At 36.3% G+C, this 17,951-nt stretch overlaps 2 protein-coding genes across 6 annotated transcripts; both read right to left on the bottom strand.

The window, feature by feature from the left end:
• Positions 1-5,200: 5,200 nt before the first annotated feature.
• LOC109185403 lies at positions 5,201-16,591 on the bottom strand. 5 transcript variants are annotated; one of them, XR_002054975.1, is made up of 11 exons: positions 16,215-16,589; positions 15,041-15,168; positions 14,839-14,910; positions 14,542-14,687; positions 13,167-13,281; positions 13,006-13,086; positions 12,543-12,680; positions 11,101-11,188; positions 10,820-10,985; positions 6,403-6,415; positions 5,201-5,266 (listed from the first exon to the last, which is right to left on the bottom strand). XR_002054975.1 is itself a non-coding variant. In XM_019335421.1 (11 exons), the coding sequence occupies exons 1-9, from the start codon at positions 16,531-16,533 to the stop codon at positions 10,858-10,860; spliced, it is 1,185 nt and encodes a 394-aa protein (XP_019190966.1). In that variant the 5' UTR covers positions 16,534-16,590; the 3' UTR covers positions 6,207-6,415; positions 8,270-8,276; positions 10,823-10,857. The 5 variants fall into 5 exon arrangements, 4 of the variants coding, with proteins under 4 accessions (XP_019190966.1, XP_019190963.1, XP_019190964.1 ...); XM_019335421.1 differs by lacking the exon at positions 5,201-5,266 and adding an exon at positions 8,270-8,276 and having other exon boundaries at positions 6,207-6,415; positions 10,823-10,985; positions 13,006-13,056; positions 16,215-16,590; XM_019335418.1 differs by lacking the exon at positions 5,201-5,266 and adding an exon at positions 8,270-8,276 and having other exon boundaries at positions 6,207-6,415; positions 10,823-10,985.
• Positions 9,430-10,806, bottom strand: LOC109185404. Its single transcript, XM_019335423.1, has 2 exons — positions 10,138-10,806; positions 9,430-9,817 (listed from the first exon to the last, which is right to left on the bottom strand). The coding sequence occupies exons 1-2, from the start codon at positions 10,499-10,501 to the stop codon at positions 9,783-9,785; spliced, it is 399 nt and encodes a 132-aa protein (XP_019190968.1). The 5' UTR covers positions 10,502-10,806; the 3' UTR covers positions 9,430-9,782.
• Positions 16,592-17,951: the final 1,360 nt, after the last annotated feature.

Genomic DNA, 17,951 nt, shown 5'->3' with positions numbered 1-17,951 from the left:
AGTATCTTCATCTTCAAGACTTCTTTCCATATCAGCCTCTTCATCACTATATTCATCACCACTAAATTGAACTTGTTCATTCTCTGCTTGACTAACCACACCAGGATCATTATCAACCTGAGTACCCACACCAGGATCATCTTCAACTTCAACATCTTCTTGAATATCATATGCATGCTCAGGTTATGATAATAATAAATTTTGAACAAGCTCTGCATCATCTATCTCATGCTCAACATACATATCATGCTCAACATACATATCAATTGTAGCCCAATGTTGAGCCAAGTAACTCATGTGCAATGTACTTTTATTATTATTCAACAACTGTAGGCTCTTCATATTCTCATGTGGTAGTTTAAATGAAAGAGACAATATTTGACCATACCTGTCCTCCTTAATAAATTTCAATAAGTGAGGATATGACAAAAAATCAGGGTCTATTGTCACTCTTTCCACCTCACCATTTACATAGTCCATCGCAGGTTCTTGAAAAAAAATTGTGACCATGGTGAATTCTTATTTCTACAGTTGCATACATTCTACAAAATAAAGACATGTTAAATTGTATTAAAAATATTCTAACTGGATTATAAAAAACATTCTAACTGGATTACAAAAAACATACTGCCAAAAGAGTAATTTTTTTTACTATTTTCAATAAATTATTCCTGCCAATAAGCAACACTTATTGCCAATAAGCATACAAAGCCAACATTCAATGATACAAAGCTAAATGAGAAAATTATTTTACTAGCCAGTACATGATGGGTTATTTTTACTTACAAAAGTGTAGGGACCATTTACTTAACTGTAGGGACCATTTAATAACCTAATATATAAAATACAATTACACTAATTTGAATGTATTTAACAGGGCCACAATACCCAAAATGTCTCTATTATTGACAACATTGTTGCTAGAAAGAAAGGATTTCAAAAAATGTGTTTCTCCTTTCTCTATGTGTTCTTCACTGCTACAACATAGATCTATATACACAGAACAGGGGACAGTTCTACAGCCTCTTCACTTCCCATGTCTATCCATCTCCCATGCCTATTTATTTCTATGCCTGTCCATCTCCCATGCCTATTTATTTCTATGCATGTCCATCTCCCACGACTATTGTTAGAAATGAACAGACAAGTATGTGAAGAGTCAAAAGTAGGTGAATAGACATGGATGTGAAGAGGCATAGATAACCTTCTATCTTGTATATATAGATGAGTCTTGTACTTGTAGAAACACACAGAAAACAGACAAAATGGAAACAAGGTCAATGTTCATAGAATAACTTCTTCCTTTTAGTTTTCTACATGGTATCAGAGTGGGTAAGAGTGAGGTAGTGGGATTTGCTCGGAACAGGAAGACAACGCCGAAGCTCGAGTCGCAACGTCACCGGAACAACCACGCGCTGCCGTCACAACCTGCTCACCGACTCACGCGCCGACGCGTGGAGGATTTATCAGCGACCATCTTTGATGGAGGCTACACTGGTGGGCTCGCCGTGGAAAGTAGAGTCCGTCTGAGTGGAGAGAAAGATGCTTCGAGCAATTCCATATCCTTTGCGAGAGAAAAGACGAACCTACTGTGCGAGAGAGAAGACAAACCTGCGGTAATATTGTTTGTTTTTGCCTTCTGGAGTATTGTTTGCCTTTTTTGCTTTCTGGAATATTAAATACTGGAAGTTTAGAATTGTGGTGAGCGTGAACTTGGAATATTGTTGATTTTTTTTGGGCACTTACATATTATGGCTGAAAACAAAAATATTACCGTTGTGTCTACTCCGTCTAAATTAATTGATGTAATCCTGGTTGCTGATGGGTCTAATTTTGCTATGAAAATTTTTGGTCAAAATTAATTTAGATGGAATGGGTAAGGTGACCATTTAGATGAAGATTGCCCTCCAGATAATAAGGAGTGGGAGGCAGATGATAAAGCTTTATTATCCCGGGTAATTAATTGTATTGATAGGAAAGTGATCTTATCAATGCAACATGTACCACGGTTAAAGCAGTGTGGGATCTAGTGTCTGAATGGTTTAGTGGGTCAAGTAATTTGAGGAAACTGTATCAGTTGTCTCAGGATGTCTATCGTCCTAATCAAAAGAGTCGAGATCTACGAGACTACTATTATGATTTCAAAAGTTTAAGTGAAGCTTTGTGTAATGCGATGCCTATTACAACTGATGTGAAGACAATGAAAGCACAACGTGATCAATTAATTGCCTTTAGCTGAATTTCTGGGCTTAACAAAGAATATGAGGTTCTTAGGTCATAATTGCTAGGAAACAAGGAGTTAGGATCATTGGATCAAGTATTCTCCCAAATACAGAATGCATTAGTAAGTACTAATGAACCCCCCGAGAAGAATGTTTTTATATCACAAGGAAGCACTAACGAAAAAAGTACGTTTGTGTTGCAAGGGAGGTACACTAATGAAGGGTACAATAGTCGAGGTGGAGGTGGTCACCATCGAGGACGTGAAGGAAGGGGTCGTGGAGGACCAAGGGTATGTTTCAATTGTGGAGAACCAGGACATTTCAAGAATCAATGTCCTAAACCACCCAGACAGCAAAGATTTGTTAACACAACCTCTGGCCCTGAATGACATATGGTGGGTATGATAGATGAGGAGTTAGCAGCATTCAATCAGCTGAAGGTGTCTTCTTTTATGCAGTACAATCAACTGCCTTCTTCTGCAACCTTTGTCCAAACAGGTAATCATGTTGCATGTGTGTCTTCTTCATCTACACAGTAGGTCATTAACTCCGGAGCTAGTGAGCATATGACAGGTCTCCTCATATTCGCCATCAAACCCTAGGCTATGGTTACTCTGGCGGATGGGTCATCTGTTCCAATTTTAGGTAAAGGCAGTGGTGTTGCAACCTCATCATTACCTCTGTCATCTATATTATATCTTCCAAAGTTTCCCTTTAATTTGCTTTCTGTTAGACAAATCACACGGACTTTGAATTATTTTGTCTCTTTTTTCCCGGTTATTGTTTATTTCAGGATCTTTTGACGAAGAAAATTATTGGTAAGAGGAAGGAAGTCGGGGGACTATATGTTTTGGAACAGTCTGTATCTCCGTCCAAGGCCATGTTGCGTGATACCTCTCCTTTTCAACTACATTGTCGGTATGGTCATCCATCACTATCGATCTTAAAGAAGCTGTTTCCTAGTTGTTGGGTAGCGTTCTCTTGATTGTTTATGTTGATGATATATTAATCACAGGTAGTGATGCAGTGGGGATTGAAGCTCTTAACTATTTTCTCAAAGAAAAGTTTCAATCGAAAGATTTGGGAGTGTTGAAGTATTTTCAAGGGATTGAAATTGCTCGCTCTTGGAGAGGAATATTTCTTTCCCAAAGGAAATATATGCTAGATTTGCTTAATGATACTGGGTTGTTGGGATCAAAACCATGCGAGACCCCTATGGGTAACTGGTGAGGGGGAGACCTTTAACTCTCTAGAGAGATAGGAAGTTGGTGGGAAAGTTGAACTATCTCACCATTACGCGTCCGGACATTGCTTTTTCAATTAGTGTGGTAAGTCAGTTCATGCAAGCACCTACGCGAGCTCATTGGGAGGCAGCAGTTTGAATTGTAAAGTATCTCAAGAATGCGCCCGGTAAAGGCATTCTATAAGTTGATCGTGGACATATGAGAGTTGAGGCTTTTTAATATGCTGATTGGGTAGGTTCGTTGAGTGACAAGAGGTCTACAACAGGATATTGTGTGTCCGTAGGATGTAATTTGGTTTCTTGGAAAAGCAAGAAACAAACTGTTGTAGCTCGGTCCCGTGCGGAATCTGAGTATAGAGCAATGACTCATGTGATATAACTTGGGTGCACAATATGTTGAAGGGGGTTGGTGTGGAAGTGATAAAACCTATACATTTACGGTGTGATAATCAAGCAGCTATACACATTTCAAATAATCCAGTATTCCATGAGCGTACCAAGCATATTGAGGTAGATTGTCATTTTGTGTGTGAAAAGATTCAACAAGGCTTAATTTCTATGGCTCATGTTCGTAGTGGCGATCAACTAGCTGATTTGTTCACCAAAGGGCTCAGTAGGGACATGGTTGAATATATTTGTAACAAGCTGAGCATGCTTAATATCTATACTCCAGCTTGAGGGGAAGTGTTAGAAATAAACAGACAAGTATGTGAATAGTCAAAATGTAAGTGAACAGACATGGATGTGAAGAGGCATATATAACCTTCCATGTTGTATATATAGATGCGTCTTTGTACTTGTAGATACACACAGAAAACGGACAAAATGGAACAAGGTCAGTGTTCGCAGAATAACATCTTCCTTTTAGTTTTCTACAACTATTCATTTCTAACACTCCCCCTCAAGCTGGAGCATAGATATTAATCATGTCCAACTTGTTACAAATATATTCGACCATGTCCATGCTGAGCCCTTTGGTGAACAAATCGGCTAATTAATCGCCACTACGAACATGAGCCATAGAAATTAAGCCTTGTTGAATCTTTTCATACACAAAATGACAATCTACCTCAATATGCTTGGTACATTCATGGAACACTGGATTATTTGAAATGTGTATAGCTACTTGATTATCACACCATAAACGTATGGGCTTTTCATCACTTCCACACCAACCTCCTTCAACATATTGTGTACCCAAGTTATCTCACATGTCACATGAGTCATTGCCCTATACCCAGATTCTGCACTGGACCGAGCACAGCCCACTACCTCACTCTCGCTGGCTCTGATACCATGTTGCAAGAAAGAAACGATTTCAAAGAATGTGTTTCTCCTTTTTCTGTGTGTTCTTCACTATTACAACATAGATCTATATATACACAACAGGGGGACAGTTCTACAGCCTCTTCACTTCCTATGTCTATCCATCTCCCATGCCTACTCATTTCTATTCTATGCCTGTCCATCTCCCATGACTATTCATTTTTAACAAACATAATGGGACCCAATCCATAAACAAATACAGTCAAAGATAAACAAATAAGCATATCAAAAAGTATATTTTGAACTACATAATATAAAAAGCTACTACCCTAAAGATATAAAAAGCTTTGTTTTTCCATATCCATAAACAAATTCCTACATCTACAACTAGCATATCAAAAAGGGTCATATATCTAGCCCATAAATAAGAAGACGATGAGGAAGAAGAAGAAGAAGAAAAAAAAACCTTCAACTTCAGCGCCAGTGGTGGACGCTGGTGGAGCGACGGCGGTGAATGACGATGGTGGTGCGACTACTGCAACGATGAGGAGAGATGAAGATTAGGGGGCAAATTATGCTGTGGAACCGTGTCCACCTTGCAAAGTGGACACGGTTCCAAAACTGTTCATAATTATGAATATATAATTCAAAAATTATAAACATATAGTTCTATAATTATGAACATAAAGTTGTGAACATAATTATAAACATATAGTTCTGTAATTATGAATAGAGAGATTCAATAATTGTGAATATGAGGTTAAAAAATTATGAATATATAGCTTTATAATTATGAACATATAATTCAATAATTATGAACATAAAATCGTGTCCGCCTTGCAAGGTGGACACGATTCCACAGCATAACGACTGAGATTAGAGTGAGAACTGCGATTCTAATTCTGGTGCGATTAGGGCTGAATAAGTATTAAATCCTTTTTAAATTTTTTTAATTTAATATTTTTATTTATGCTTATGTGTCAAGCCAAGTACCCACTTCAAAGCTTATATGGCGAGCCACGAGGGCATTTACCGAAGAGTTAACCGGCTAATGGGGTTGGATGACTTAAATTCGTGAGTTGATGTGTTCAATTGCACTTTTTAAAAATTCACAGGCCTAATTGACTTTTTGTGAAAAGTTTAAGGGCTTATTTGACCCTTTTCCCATTTGGTTATTTTATACAACATTTTTTATAATTTCCAAATTGAATTTTTTGTGTTCAATAGTACTTTTAATGTAATTTCTAAATATATAAAATTTATGCACTAACATTAAATTAAATAGTACAACAAAAAAATGAAAATAACTTTAGTTAAACCTCATCTATTGAACCATAGATATAGAATGGAGGGAGGAACTAATATTTATTAGTTACATGAACATTATGAAACATTTATTTGACTATTTTTGAATCAATGTTTCATTCATACCATTTAGGAAATAAAAAATGGATCTAAATCTAATCCAAAATGCATAGTGAAACTATATTGAATTCCTGCACTTCACACAAGAGCTACTTTGTTCAGATCTTTTCTTATTTAATTTTTTCATATTAGGGATTATAAATGAATATCAAATTTGTATTAGGTAAGTCATATTTGTCCATTCTTTTCTCGTGTTTCCAAACTACTATATTGAAGATGCAGATTCTACAGTGTAAGAGAACTTACAATGATTTGTGTTTGTTAGAAATTCTGAATTGTTTTTTTTCTCAATTGAAAAATACAAGCCCTAATTTATACAAAGAAGAGGATTGATTATAGGGAAGAGAATCCTATAATCAAGGAAAGTAAATAAAAAGATCACTAAACTAGGGAAAGAATAAAATCATATCACTAATTACAGATCCTAAGAATATATGCATATCAATCTAATATTTTCACATATCAATTCTAATATTTCCACATATCAATTCTAATATTTCCACACTCCCCCTCAAGCTGAGTTGTATATATTATACAAGCCCAGCTTGGAATTGAATTCTTCAAAGCTCCTTCTAGGTAGAGCCTTCGTAAGGATGTCGGCAATCTGTTTCTTTGTAGGAATGTAGTTGAGTTCAATGATCCTCGAATTCACCTTCTCATAAATGAAGTGCCTGTCTATTTCAACGTGCTTTGTTCTATCGTGATGAACCGGGTTCTTAGCAATGCTGATGGCAGCTTGACTATCACGGTACATTTTGAAAGATGTAGGAGCTTCAATTTTCAACTCATTCAACAACCTTTTAATCCACATCCCCTCACATATACCTAATGCCAGAGCACGATATTCTGATTCTGCACTACTCCGAGAGACAACTGACTGTTTTTTGCTGCGCCAAGTGACTAGATTTCCCCATACATAGGTACAGTAACCACTAATCGATCGTCTATCAGTCAACTCTCCAGCCCAACTAGAATCCGTGTAGACTTCTAGGTCTCGGTTGTCATGTTTTCTGAAGTGCAAACCAAGACCTGGTGTCATTTTGAGATACCTTAGAATACGATAAACAGCTTCCAAATGCTCCTCATTAGGGTTATGCATATGTTGACTTACAACACTAACAGAGAAAGCAATATCAGGTCTGGTGTGGGAGAGATAAATTAGTTTTCCCACTAATCTTTGATAGCTCCCCCTCTCTACTGGAATTGGTTCCCCACTCCGATTTGTTTTTAAGTTAGGGTCCATTGGAGTGTCTGCTGGCTTACTTCCAAGCATTCCAGTTTTGTTTAGAAGATCTAGGATGTACTTTCGCTGAGATATAACAATCCCTTCCTTAGATCGAGCTACCTCCATCCCAAGAAAGTATTTGAGGAATCCTAGATCTTTGATCTCAAATTCTGATGCAAGAAACTTCTTGAGGTTTGAAATCTCACCTAAATCATCTCCCGTTAGGATTATGTCATCCACATAGACAATGAGAATTGCTAGCTTTCCTGTTGAAAAGATTTTAACAAACAGGGTATGATCAGCTTGACACTGAGTGTATCCAAATTTTACAATTGACTTTGCAAACCTATCAAACCATGCCCGAGGTGATTGTTTCAAGCCATAGAGAGATTTTTGTAGTTTGCATACCAGTCGTCCATTGGAGTTCTTTTTCAAACCTGGTGGAATTTCCATATAAACTTCTTCTTCCAATTCTCCATTTAAGAATGCATTTTTTACATCCAGCTGATATAAAGGCCAATCACAATTCACAGCAAGTGATAACAGAACTCTTATTGTATTGAGTTTGGCAACAGGAGCAAAGGTCTCTTGATAGTCAACACCATATGATTGAGTGAACCCCTTGGCAACCAACCGAGCCTTGAATCCGTTGATACTCCCATCTGAATTATACTTGACAGTGAAAATCCACTTACATCCAACTGCATGTTTTCCTTGAGGTAACTCAACAAGACGCCATGTACCATTCTTCTCAAGAGCATTTATTTCCTCATTGACAGCAACCTTCCATTTGGGATCTCTTAGTGCCTCGTAGATGTTTGTGGGAATCTGGACAAGATCAAGAGAGGCAACAAAGGCTCGATACATAGGAGTTAATTTCCCATAAGCAACATACCTTTCTATTGGGTGACTAGTGCATGTTCTAACACCCTTTCGTTGAGCAATAGGCAAATCAAGATCATCAATAGCAGTAGATACCAACTCATGGGTCATAGAGTCCTTACCTTCATGATTTTCAAGGTCACGTAAGCTCGAATCTGTGTTTGAACAGTCCTGGCTTTGCATGTTAGCCTCTATATTTTGAAGTTTTCTCCTTCTATAAACACGGAGTTCTGGTGCTTGAGGAGGTGAATTTGGTAGAGTGTTTTCTGAGGATGGATGGTTGTTTATTAGAGGCGAAGATGGGTTGATTGTAGGAAGAGAGGATGACGGTTGATTGACCATGTTTTCTGGAGTCACATCTGATGAAAGAGGTAATAGAGAACTGGATGATGTAGGTGATAAATCAGGTTGAGTTGGAGTAGGTTGATGCTAGTATGGTAGGACATTAGGTGAAGGAAAGGTAGCCTGATTATCTTGAAGTGTTTCCCAAAGTTGATATTTGCTCAAATGCTCCCCCTGAATACCAGATTTGGGAAAGAATGATTGGTGTTCAAAAAAGGTGACATCCAAAGTATAATAAACTCTTTTTGTGATTGGAGAGTAACATTTGTACCCCTTTTGAGTATTAGAATACCCAATGAACATGCATTTGTGTGATTTGGGGTCAAGTTTTGTTCTTTTGTGATCATAGATATGGACAAAAGCAGTACAACCAAAAATTTTGAGTGGCAATTCCGAGGAAAAAACTGAGAGGTGAGGGAATGCTTGTAGTAACAAGGAGCATGGTGTCTTGAACTTTAAGACACTACTAGGCATACGGTTTATGAGGTAAGTGGCAGTAAGTACAGCTTCCCCCCAAAAGTGTTTAGGCACATGATTTGAAAACATGATGGACCGAGAGACTTCAAGGAGGTGCCTATTTTTTCTCTCAGCCACTCCATTTTGCTGAGGGGTGTTGACACAGGAACTAATATGGACAATTCCCTGATCTAACAAGTATGGACCAAGAATTGAGTTGTAGTATTCTGTCCCATTATCAGTTTTCAAAACTTTAACTTTTTGTTTGAACTGATTTTGAATCATAGAATGAAAAGCTTTAAAAATTGATGCAGTTTCTGATTTTTCTTTCATGAGGAAAGTCCATGTGGTCCTAGTGTGTTCATCAATGAAGGATACAAACCATCTAGAACCATTAACATTTTTCACCCTTGAAGGCCCCCAAATGTCACTATGTATCAACGAAAAAGGTTGAGAAGGTTTGTAAGGATTGCTTGAATAAATACTTCGAGTATGTTTTGCAAGTTGACACACTTCGCAATGAAAAAACTTGGGTTTTTTATTGATAAATAAACCAGGAAATAGTTTTTCAAGATAAACAAAATTTGGATGTCCAAGGCGAAAATGCCACAACATGACTAGACTCTCATTGGAGACAGAAACAGAATTGAAACCATAATTTGACTTGGGGAAATGTTTATTTTCAGGAGTGTTTTTTAGAATATAGAGACCATCGCAAATTTCAGCACTGCCAATCACCTTCTCCGAGCCCACAACCTGAAATTCACAAAGCTTAGGATAGAATTTAGTTACACAATTCATGTCTCTAGTGAGTTTATTGATGGAAAGAAGGTTGCAACTTAATTTAGGAACAAAGAGAACAGATGAAAGAAAAAGTTCATCAGTTAATTTGACGGATCCTGTTCCTATCACGTTAGAGAGGGATCCATCAGCAATTCTGATCGTGGTGGGATTGGTACAAGGTTTGAATGTATGAAAAACCTTTAAATCACCTGACATATGGTCGGATGCCCCGGAATCCACAATCCAAGGACTTGTGTTATTGGAATTTGTAGCAAATGCGTGAGAAGTGGTACCTTGATGACTCATCATACTAACATGTGCTTCAGCGGAAGGTGGGATTGACTGTTGTGCAACAGATATCTGCCCAAAAAGCTTTTGTAGCGCCTCAAGCTGAATTTTTGAGAAAGGACTGACTTCATTTGGTGATGTTTCAGAGGTTGCAGCCACATTAGCACGGGATTGATCAGTATGGGGTTTGGGTTTCCAATCAGCAGGCAGGTAGTTGTGGCCGTTGAGCTTATGAGAGGTGATTGGGAGAGGAGAACTATCAAGGACTTGAGGAAGGTTAGGATGATTTGTGACACTCGAGTGAGAAGGATGTGATGACCCATCTAAAGGTGAGGAATCAACTGGAAGGGTTTCAATAGGTTTAGACATAGTTGCTGGAGAGATTTGGTGAGGGAGGATAGAGAAGAGCTAGGGGTTTAGAGTCAGGCTCTGATACCATGTTAGAAATTCTGAATTGTTTTTTTCTCAATTGAAAAATACAAGCCCTAATTTATACAAAGAAGAGGATTGATTATAGGGAAGAGAATCCTATAATCAAGGAAAGTAAATAAAAAGATCACTTAACTAGGGAAAGAATAAAATCATATCACTAATTACAGATCCTAAGAATATATGCATATCAATCTAATATTTTCACATATCAATTCTAATATTTCCACATATCAATTCTAATATTTCCACAGTGTTAACATACAACCATGTTCACCGGCCTCTGGAAAACCACCTCAGCTATGAACTTCAGCAGCAGGCGTTGATGCCCAGAGTTTCGGTTGAAAAGATATGTGTTCACCTGTCAATGGCGTGTTCTCACCCCGCGCCTTTTTCTTTCCAGATGAGCTTAGAAAATCGTCAACTGGAGTGACAAAGTGGAGGCAAATTCTCAGGTAAATATACAAGTAAATCATATAGCCACCACGGAACTTAACAAAAGTTGAGAAGTTTTATCCAATTAGAACAAACATTCATACCTTGCCACTCCCACACCAACTTAGGTTCACCCTTCACCACCTTAGGGTACAGCTCTAAACGTGAATCTTCACGAACCAACTCCTCAACCTGTAGAAGTAATGTCTTATTTTGTTATTGGCTTGTAAAGAATGCAGTATGCTTACAGCTTAACAGGTAGGGAGAAAGAGAAAAGAAGGGCGTTTGTATCAAACACCAGCGCCCTGAATTACTACAGGATAGCCTACGAGCCTCTTCATATTAGGTGTAAGCAAATTTACTGAACCAGACACAAATGTATGAACAAATACTTTTTTATTTTTGCGATGCAGTTAACAACATTGTACTTTAATTTTTTTACAGATGAAAAGAATAGCAACAGATTTTCAACCCAGCCAAGCTTCACTTAGAATTATACATATAAATGTTTGCACCAAGGTATGACCATGGTGCACAGATATAACCTTCAAATAAAGGAATGCAAACCGTGAAGGGTACTGGTTTTTATGAGTTGTGCTAGCATAGGCTGAAAAGAGTTTAGCCTGGTCTCCCCAAAGCAGGCAAATTATTGTGTGGACCATAACAAAAAGTACATTTTTAATATACTAAGGCTCTGTTTGGTAAAAAATTGGCCTATAGGCAAATTTTGGCTTATTTGACCACTATTAATTGTTTGATTTAGTTAAAATATCAACATAAGTGTTTGGTTAATTAGCTTTTTGCAACTCTAAAATGCTAAAATTCAAAAAACTACTCCAACCAACTTTTTCAATTAGCTTTTTTAGAAAAGAAATTATACCAAACCGCTATCAGCTAACAGCTAATTTACGAAACACTTTTCTACAACAGCTAATGTTATCAACTAGTTCTACCCTCTAATTAACACAATCAGCTAACAGCAAACAGCTATCAGCTAACAGCCATTTACCAAACAGGGCCTAAATGTACATTATTTTTGTACTGTATATACATTATACAATATAATGTACACTCAGTAGAAAAATAATGTACATCCCCTGAATACAGTGTACATTATTTTTGTACTGAATGTGCATTATTTTACCGTATACAAAATATGGTCCATACAATTTGTGTGGACCAATAATGATTGCCCCAAGCAGGGGAGCAGCTCAAACAGAGCAGCAGGCAAACCATGTCCTAAATTTCAATGTCATAAACCTGTGAGGCTTTGGTCTAAACAGAACAATATTAAATTTAACAAACACAACAACCCACCACAATACTATGAGCCTCAGAAACAAACATCTAATCAAAGTATACCACTACCAGTAAATACCTTTTACAGCATTCAAATGTGTGTGCATGTATTTATATATTCTACTTGCAGAGTTGCAGATACCCAGAGATTATGAAACAAAATTACAGTGATTTACTTTCCAAAACATATACCATGTAGTTATATGCTAGGACAAAGTATCCATTTTTTCATTGTATTTTAAAATACCTTTTTCCACAACAACAGGTCCTTTCTTTCCTTGGGTGAAAGAAGATAATCTCGCAACCACGAAGCAACCACCCATGGTTCACCCTCACTGTTTGAATCCCTTGCAATCAGTGCCTTCTCTTCAAGTACATCACAAACCTATTACAGCCATACAGGGACCAAGCTCATGCATGAGAAAAACAAATTTAGCATTTAAACCAAAATTTCATAGCTAAAACCATGCTAGCTAATGATTCTTAACTTAGGAAAACTAATAAATCATGCATCATAAACCTTATGTTCCTTTTATCAAGAACATATAACAGAGTGTGGGAGGAAAATAAAATTTTAAGCTCTAAACATCATAATTTTATTGAATATAGATGCTAGCATTGCCAAGTAATATAGTTAGTAGAAATAAACACTAGAAGAATCATAACAGATCCAGCAATGAAAGATTTAATTGTATAAAGGAAAACTCTACCTTATTATAAAGTTCTTCAGCTCGGACTGACAAGTAGTGTTTCCTTCTGACCTTCAAAAGTATTATGACACACCCAACAAGCTGTACATCTCAATAACATCAACAAAACTTGAACATGTTGATAACAGAAGCTTTCAAAAGCTGCTTTTATTAGTGAATACCAATGCAGAAGCAGAAAGTAACACTAGAGCATGCTCTACAATCCACTGTTGAACACGACAAGAAAGTGGTATGTAATTTTCAGCTAGCAGCTCTGGACACTTCAACTCCTTAATTCTGTAAAAAATAAAATAATAATAATAATAATTAAAAATATATATTTTTAAACAAACATATGCATACAAAAAATGAACTGTTCAGTAACTGGAACCTCCAGTTTTATGAAAAACTAAAAGACAAAATTTTCTGTTCAAAATGAATTATTTTCAGAACAAGAAAAATGGAAAACACTGCTTTCCAACTTAAAAAATGAATTTAAGACACTAGAAAGATGTTATCCAAATGTTCCAATTGCAAAAACATCCATGAGGTTCACTTATGATTATCATCACCTACAAACGCCAACCCACCTACCTACCCCATGAAAAGCAAACTACTAACTACCCTATTCCTATCGCCACTACTACCATTACCACCACCACCACTACTACCTACCCCTGCCCCACTTACTTATCTCCTAGTTCCACCCACCACTGCCTACCTACCCCCACCACAACCACTGGTCTATCTTACTTATCATTCACATCGTATTTTTATATGAATACAATACTTCAGATTTTATAAATTAAAAATAATTGAATTTTAACATGTTTTCTTGTTCTCCAATGGAAAATGAAAACTAGGAAAATTTTAGAACAATAAAGATAGAGAATTGAAAGCATTTTTCTTGTAACTAAATAGGTCATGGTTTTCCACATTATGTACTCAATATAAATGCATTAACAAAAGGCTTATTGGCAGAAAACAAAAAAAAATCTAAACTTTTGTGCATTGTGATAATTATATCCAAACCTTTAAAACTTGGTGAAAAAACCTCAAACCTTTGTGTTTTGTGACAATTATACTCATTTATATTATCTAACCCTAAAAATAATTCAATTCTCTGAATTTAAGTATTAATTGGTAGGTATAATATTTAAACATGCTTTTATATATGTAAAATGTTTTTTTAATAGTTAAATTTGAACTTTAGTTGTATAAAGTACGGAGTATATATTTTTGATACAATATAGTTTTTAAAAAACAATGTTATGTTGTAATTTTTTAAATGATTTGTGTGTAAACTCAAGAAATCCGTGTTAGATTGGATTTTTTTTTCTTGGATTGGAAATTATAATTGTTACAAAATACAAATGTTTGATATTAATTTGTGAAATTTTAAAGGTTTTAATATAATTGATGTGCATAATTGGGTATAATTGTCACAAAACACAAAGGTTTGGGTTTTTTTCACCATGTTTTAAAAGTTTGGATATAATTGTCACAAAGTGAAAAGGTTTGGGCTTTTTCTGCCAATAAGCCTTAACAAAACCATACCCATGCTGGTCAATCCTTCTCTCAAGGGTTTTACCAATTGCCTCAATTGCTCTCTGCTTTGCATGACCATATGTAATGCTACTCAAGCCATAATATTCCATCAGCTTATTCTCGTCGAATTTATTCCAAATCCCATCTTCTTGAACCTAAGCATAATATAAATTCATAAAGAATTTGTACTTAACTAGTTAACTGCACCATGTTCACAGGCAAAATCATATATAAACATGAGTGCACATTGGAAACAAGAATCATTGAGATAACGCAGAAGAGCAGAAGAGATTAGAAGTTACAAACCCAAATAACACCAGTGCCACTGCAGAAGTGTTGAGCATATTCCTCACACACGTGAGCTTCTACATATTTGTACTGCAGTGCATTATGTGCTTATTGCGTTAGAACTCACACCTAAAGCTTAAATATTAAAATATAGTTTTTTTTTTTTTTTTTTCAAATTCTATACATAAGTAACATAACAAAATAAATTAGCAAGACATACAAGTTCCTTGGCTGCTTCATTAACTTTTGAATCTTCTATGCATAAGTCTCCATGCTTCCGGTAGCCAAGGGCACACTCCAATTTGCCTTCAGAGCATACTCCATTACTTGGGCAAGGCTCACAGGAGTCTAAAGCATGAGAAGGGCTTAAGAGGTAATCTCAGACAAAACAAAAATTCAAAAGTGAAAAATTCCTAAGCTTTTACAGGAATTCACCAGAGTTATAACACAAAAGGTAATAGGACAGTAGGGATCTAGAGTGTTCAATCACTTGACCATGCTCAAATCAATCTCATTTATTTAATAGATTTGAAGAAACAAAGCTGAGCTTTTGATTACCCAGCACGGTTCATATTATGTCTGTGACCAGAGAGTTATACACACACATGCATGCATGTAATCATATATTCCTATATGATATATGGTACACATAAACACGCACAGGTACATAAAATACATATCTCAAAAAAACTTCTATTTATTATATAATCACACCCTTCCCAACTCTGAAATTGCAATCCCTTGTTTGAGTTCTTTCCTACTTTTCCCCCATCATCTAAGCCTCAGAACACCTTCAACAGTGCCTCACTCTTCCTCATGTTGGTTCCTCTCAACACTCCCTTTCCCCTCTCTTATCTCAAATGACCAGGTGGTCAGTTATCAGATTTGAAGGTTTTATCTTTCATGTATCTCTCTGAGTAGTCTCTCTGTTCTCCTCAACTCTTTGCACCTTTGTTGTGCACAACTGAATCAGAAGAGGTAACAGCACATATGATCTTCTCCTCTTCCAAGACCAGAGAATAATGTTCAATTTGTATTTCTTATTCTTGTTTTGATACTATTATTTAAGTCGCTCAACCTGTATACTATGCTGAGTTGAGCTTTTTAGTATCCCAAAATCTTATTTGACTCAGCTCATTTACACAATAAAATCAACAATAGCTAAGTGGTCCTTTTCATCAAGAATGAAGAATACTCCTCACTCTAAAGTACACAGCAAAGAACTACCAATCCATTCTTCAGAAGATAGAAGATCACATTTATACCATTTTTCAAATATCTTTTAGACACCCAGCATTTTCCACTTAATTACCTAAACCGATGGACGGCTAAAGGACAAACTTTGAGTAAAGAAAAGTATTAACTAGATTAAATGAAATGGTATAAGGGCTAACCAGATAAGGAGTCATCAAATTCTGAATTGCTATTACAAAAGGGCTTTGGCTGTTGATTGATAACGGCAAAGATGTAATTACAGGTGAATGCGATGGAGGCGGCAATGGAGATTACAGCGACGAGCCTCAGGAATTCAGCCCTAGAGGTAGGGAAGAATCCTGGGGATGGTTCGAGAGACGAGGAATGAGACTTAGGCGCTGTAGAAGTAGAAGGAGAATACGCCGGTGGATACGGCGAAGTTCGAGTTTTTGAGGGTTTGAGATTGACGGTGGGAGTGACCGGAGTTGACGATTTGCGTGTTCGAGGGGTGGAAGCCATTGGAGATCATTGAGAAGTTCGAATCAATTTAAATGTCGAAATTCGACAGTTTTGAGAGCGCGTGTAAGAAAAGTAGGTTGCAGCTATTTTGTGCATAAATTTTGGATAGTTATGTTGTCCATCCGTATTCACCATGCATGGTGCATACGGATGCCAAAACGACGTCGTTTTATTAAAAAACGTGTGTCTTCCTTTTCAAAAAAATTCAGGTTCGATTCCCAGCAACAACATTATATTATTCATTCATTCTGAAATTTTAGTTCATAGATTATGGAATTATAGTTCATTTATTATGGAATTATAGTTCATCGATTATGGAATTGTAGTTCATCGATTCTGAAATTTTAGTTTATAGATTATGGAATTTTAGTTCATTCATTTTGGAATTTTTAGTTCATAGATTAGATTATGGAATTATAGTTCATCGATTATAGAATTATAGTTCATCGATTATGGAATTATAATTCATCGATTATGGAATTTTAGTTCATATGTTGTTGCTGGGAATCGAACCTGATTTTTTTTTTTTAAAAGGGAAGACGCGCGTTTTATTAAAACGACGTCGTTTTTGCATCCGTATGCACCATGGTGCATACGGATGCACAGCATAATTTGCCATAAATTTTTGAGTTTTTTTTTTTTTTTTTTTTTTTTTTTTTTTTTTTTTTTTTTTTGCATTTTTGTTCCCACGGGCCACGACTATGGTGGCACTATATCCGCGATTTTCAAACCTTACAATTTTAATCTACGACTATTGTTTTTATTGTAAAAATGATCATTCTGGTCAATTTTCCGTCAAAATCTCACCGGAGAAAAAAATTTATCATTTCAAGCAGTGATAAAATAGACAATTACATTGTTCTTGCAATCTCATACCGTTGTTGACCTCTTATTCAGACCAAAGTGCAAAAAAAAAATCAAACAAAAAAATAAAACCCAATTTCCAGAGACGAACACTAATATGCTCTCATCATCTCATCAACGATGTAGCCATTTTGTTTTCCTTCAAAATAAAGAAGATGAAGATCGGCAATGGATGGTGTGTTGAAGATGGCAATCGATGTTTTCCTCTTGTTCGCAGATGGGTTGATGAGATGAGAGCAGATTAGGATTCATCTCTAGCAATTGGGTTTTTTTTGTTTGATTTTTTTCGCACTTTGGTCAGAATAAGATGTAAGCAATGGTCCGAGATTGCAAAGTCAATATAAATGTCTATTTTATCCCTGCTTGAAATTGAGAATTTTTTCTCCGATGAGATTTTGACGGAAAATTGGCCAGAAGGACCATTTTTGCAACAAGAAGAATAGTTGTGAACTGAAATTCCAAGATTTAAATGTCGTGGATCAATCCTGATAGTGTCACTATAATCGTGGGACCAAAAGTGCAAAAACTCATAAATTTTAAATTGGCACAAGCAT

This window comes from Ipomoea nil, unplaced genomic scaffold (genome assembly GCF_001879475.1).
Source record: "Ipomoea nil cultivar Tokyo-kokei standard unplaced genomic scaffold, Asagao_1.1 scaffold1317, whole genome shotgun sequence".
Classification (NCBI taxonomy): Eukaryota; Viridiplantae; Streptophyta; class Magnoliopsida; order Solanales; family Convolvulaceae; genus Ipomoea; species Ipomoea nil.
Note: the sequence above shows the minus strand (reverse complement) of the source record. Positions and strands in the feature narration are given on the sequence as shown.

What these genes read in the sequence shown, in the direction of transcription:
- LOC109185404 (XM_019335423.1), bottom strand. Translation starts at nt 10,501, where the DNA reads ATGTCTAAACCTATTGAAACCCTTCCAGTTGATTCCTCACCTTTAGAT. An exon ending in TAGTATGATGAGTCATCAAG is followed by an intron (nt 9,818 to 10,137) that starts GTACCACTTCTC and finishes TGTGAATTTCAG; the next exon opens with GTTGTGGGCTCGGAGAAGGT.
- LOC109185403 (XM_019335419.1), bottom strand. Translation starts at nt 16,533, where the DNA reads ATGGCTTCCACCCCTCGAACACGCAAATCGTCAACTCCGGTCACTCCC. An exon ending in ATTTGATGACTCCTTATCTG is followed by an intron (nt 15,169 to 16,214) that starts GTTAGCCCTTAT and finishes CTCATGCTTTAG; the next exon opens with ACTCCTGTGAGCCTTGCCCA. An exon ending in GTTGGTGTGGGAGTGGCAAG is followed by an intron (nt 10,986 to 11,100) that starts GTATGAATGTTT and finishes TTGTCACTCCAG; the next exon opens with TTGACGATTTTCTAAGCTCA.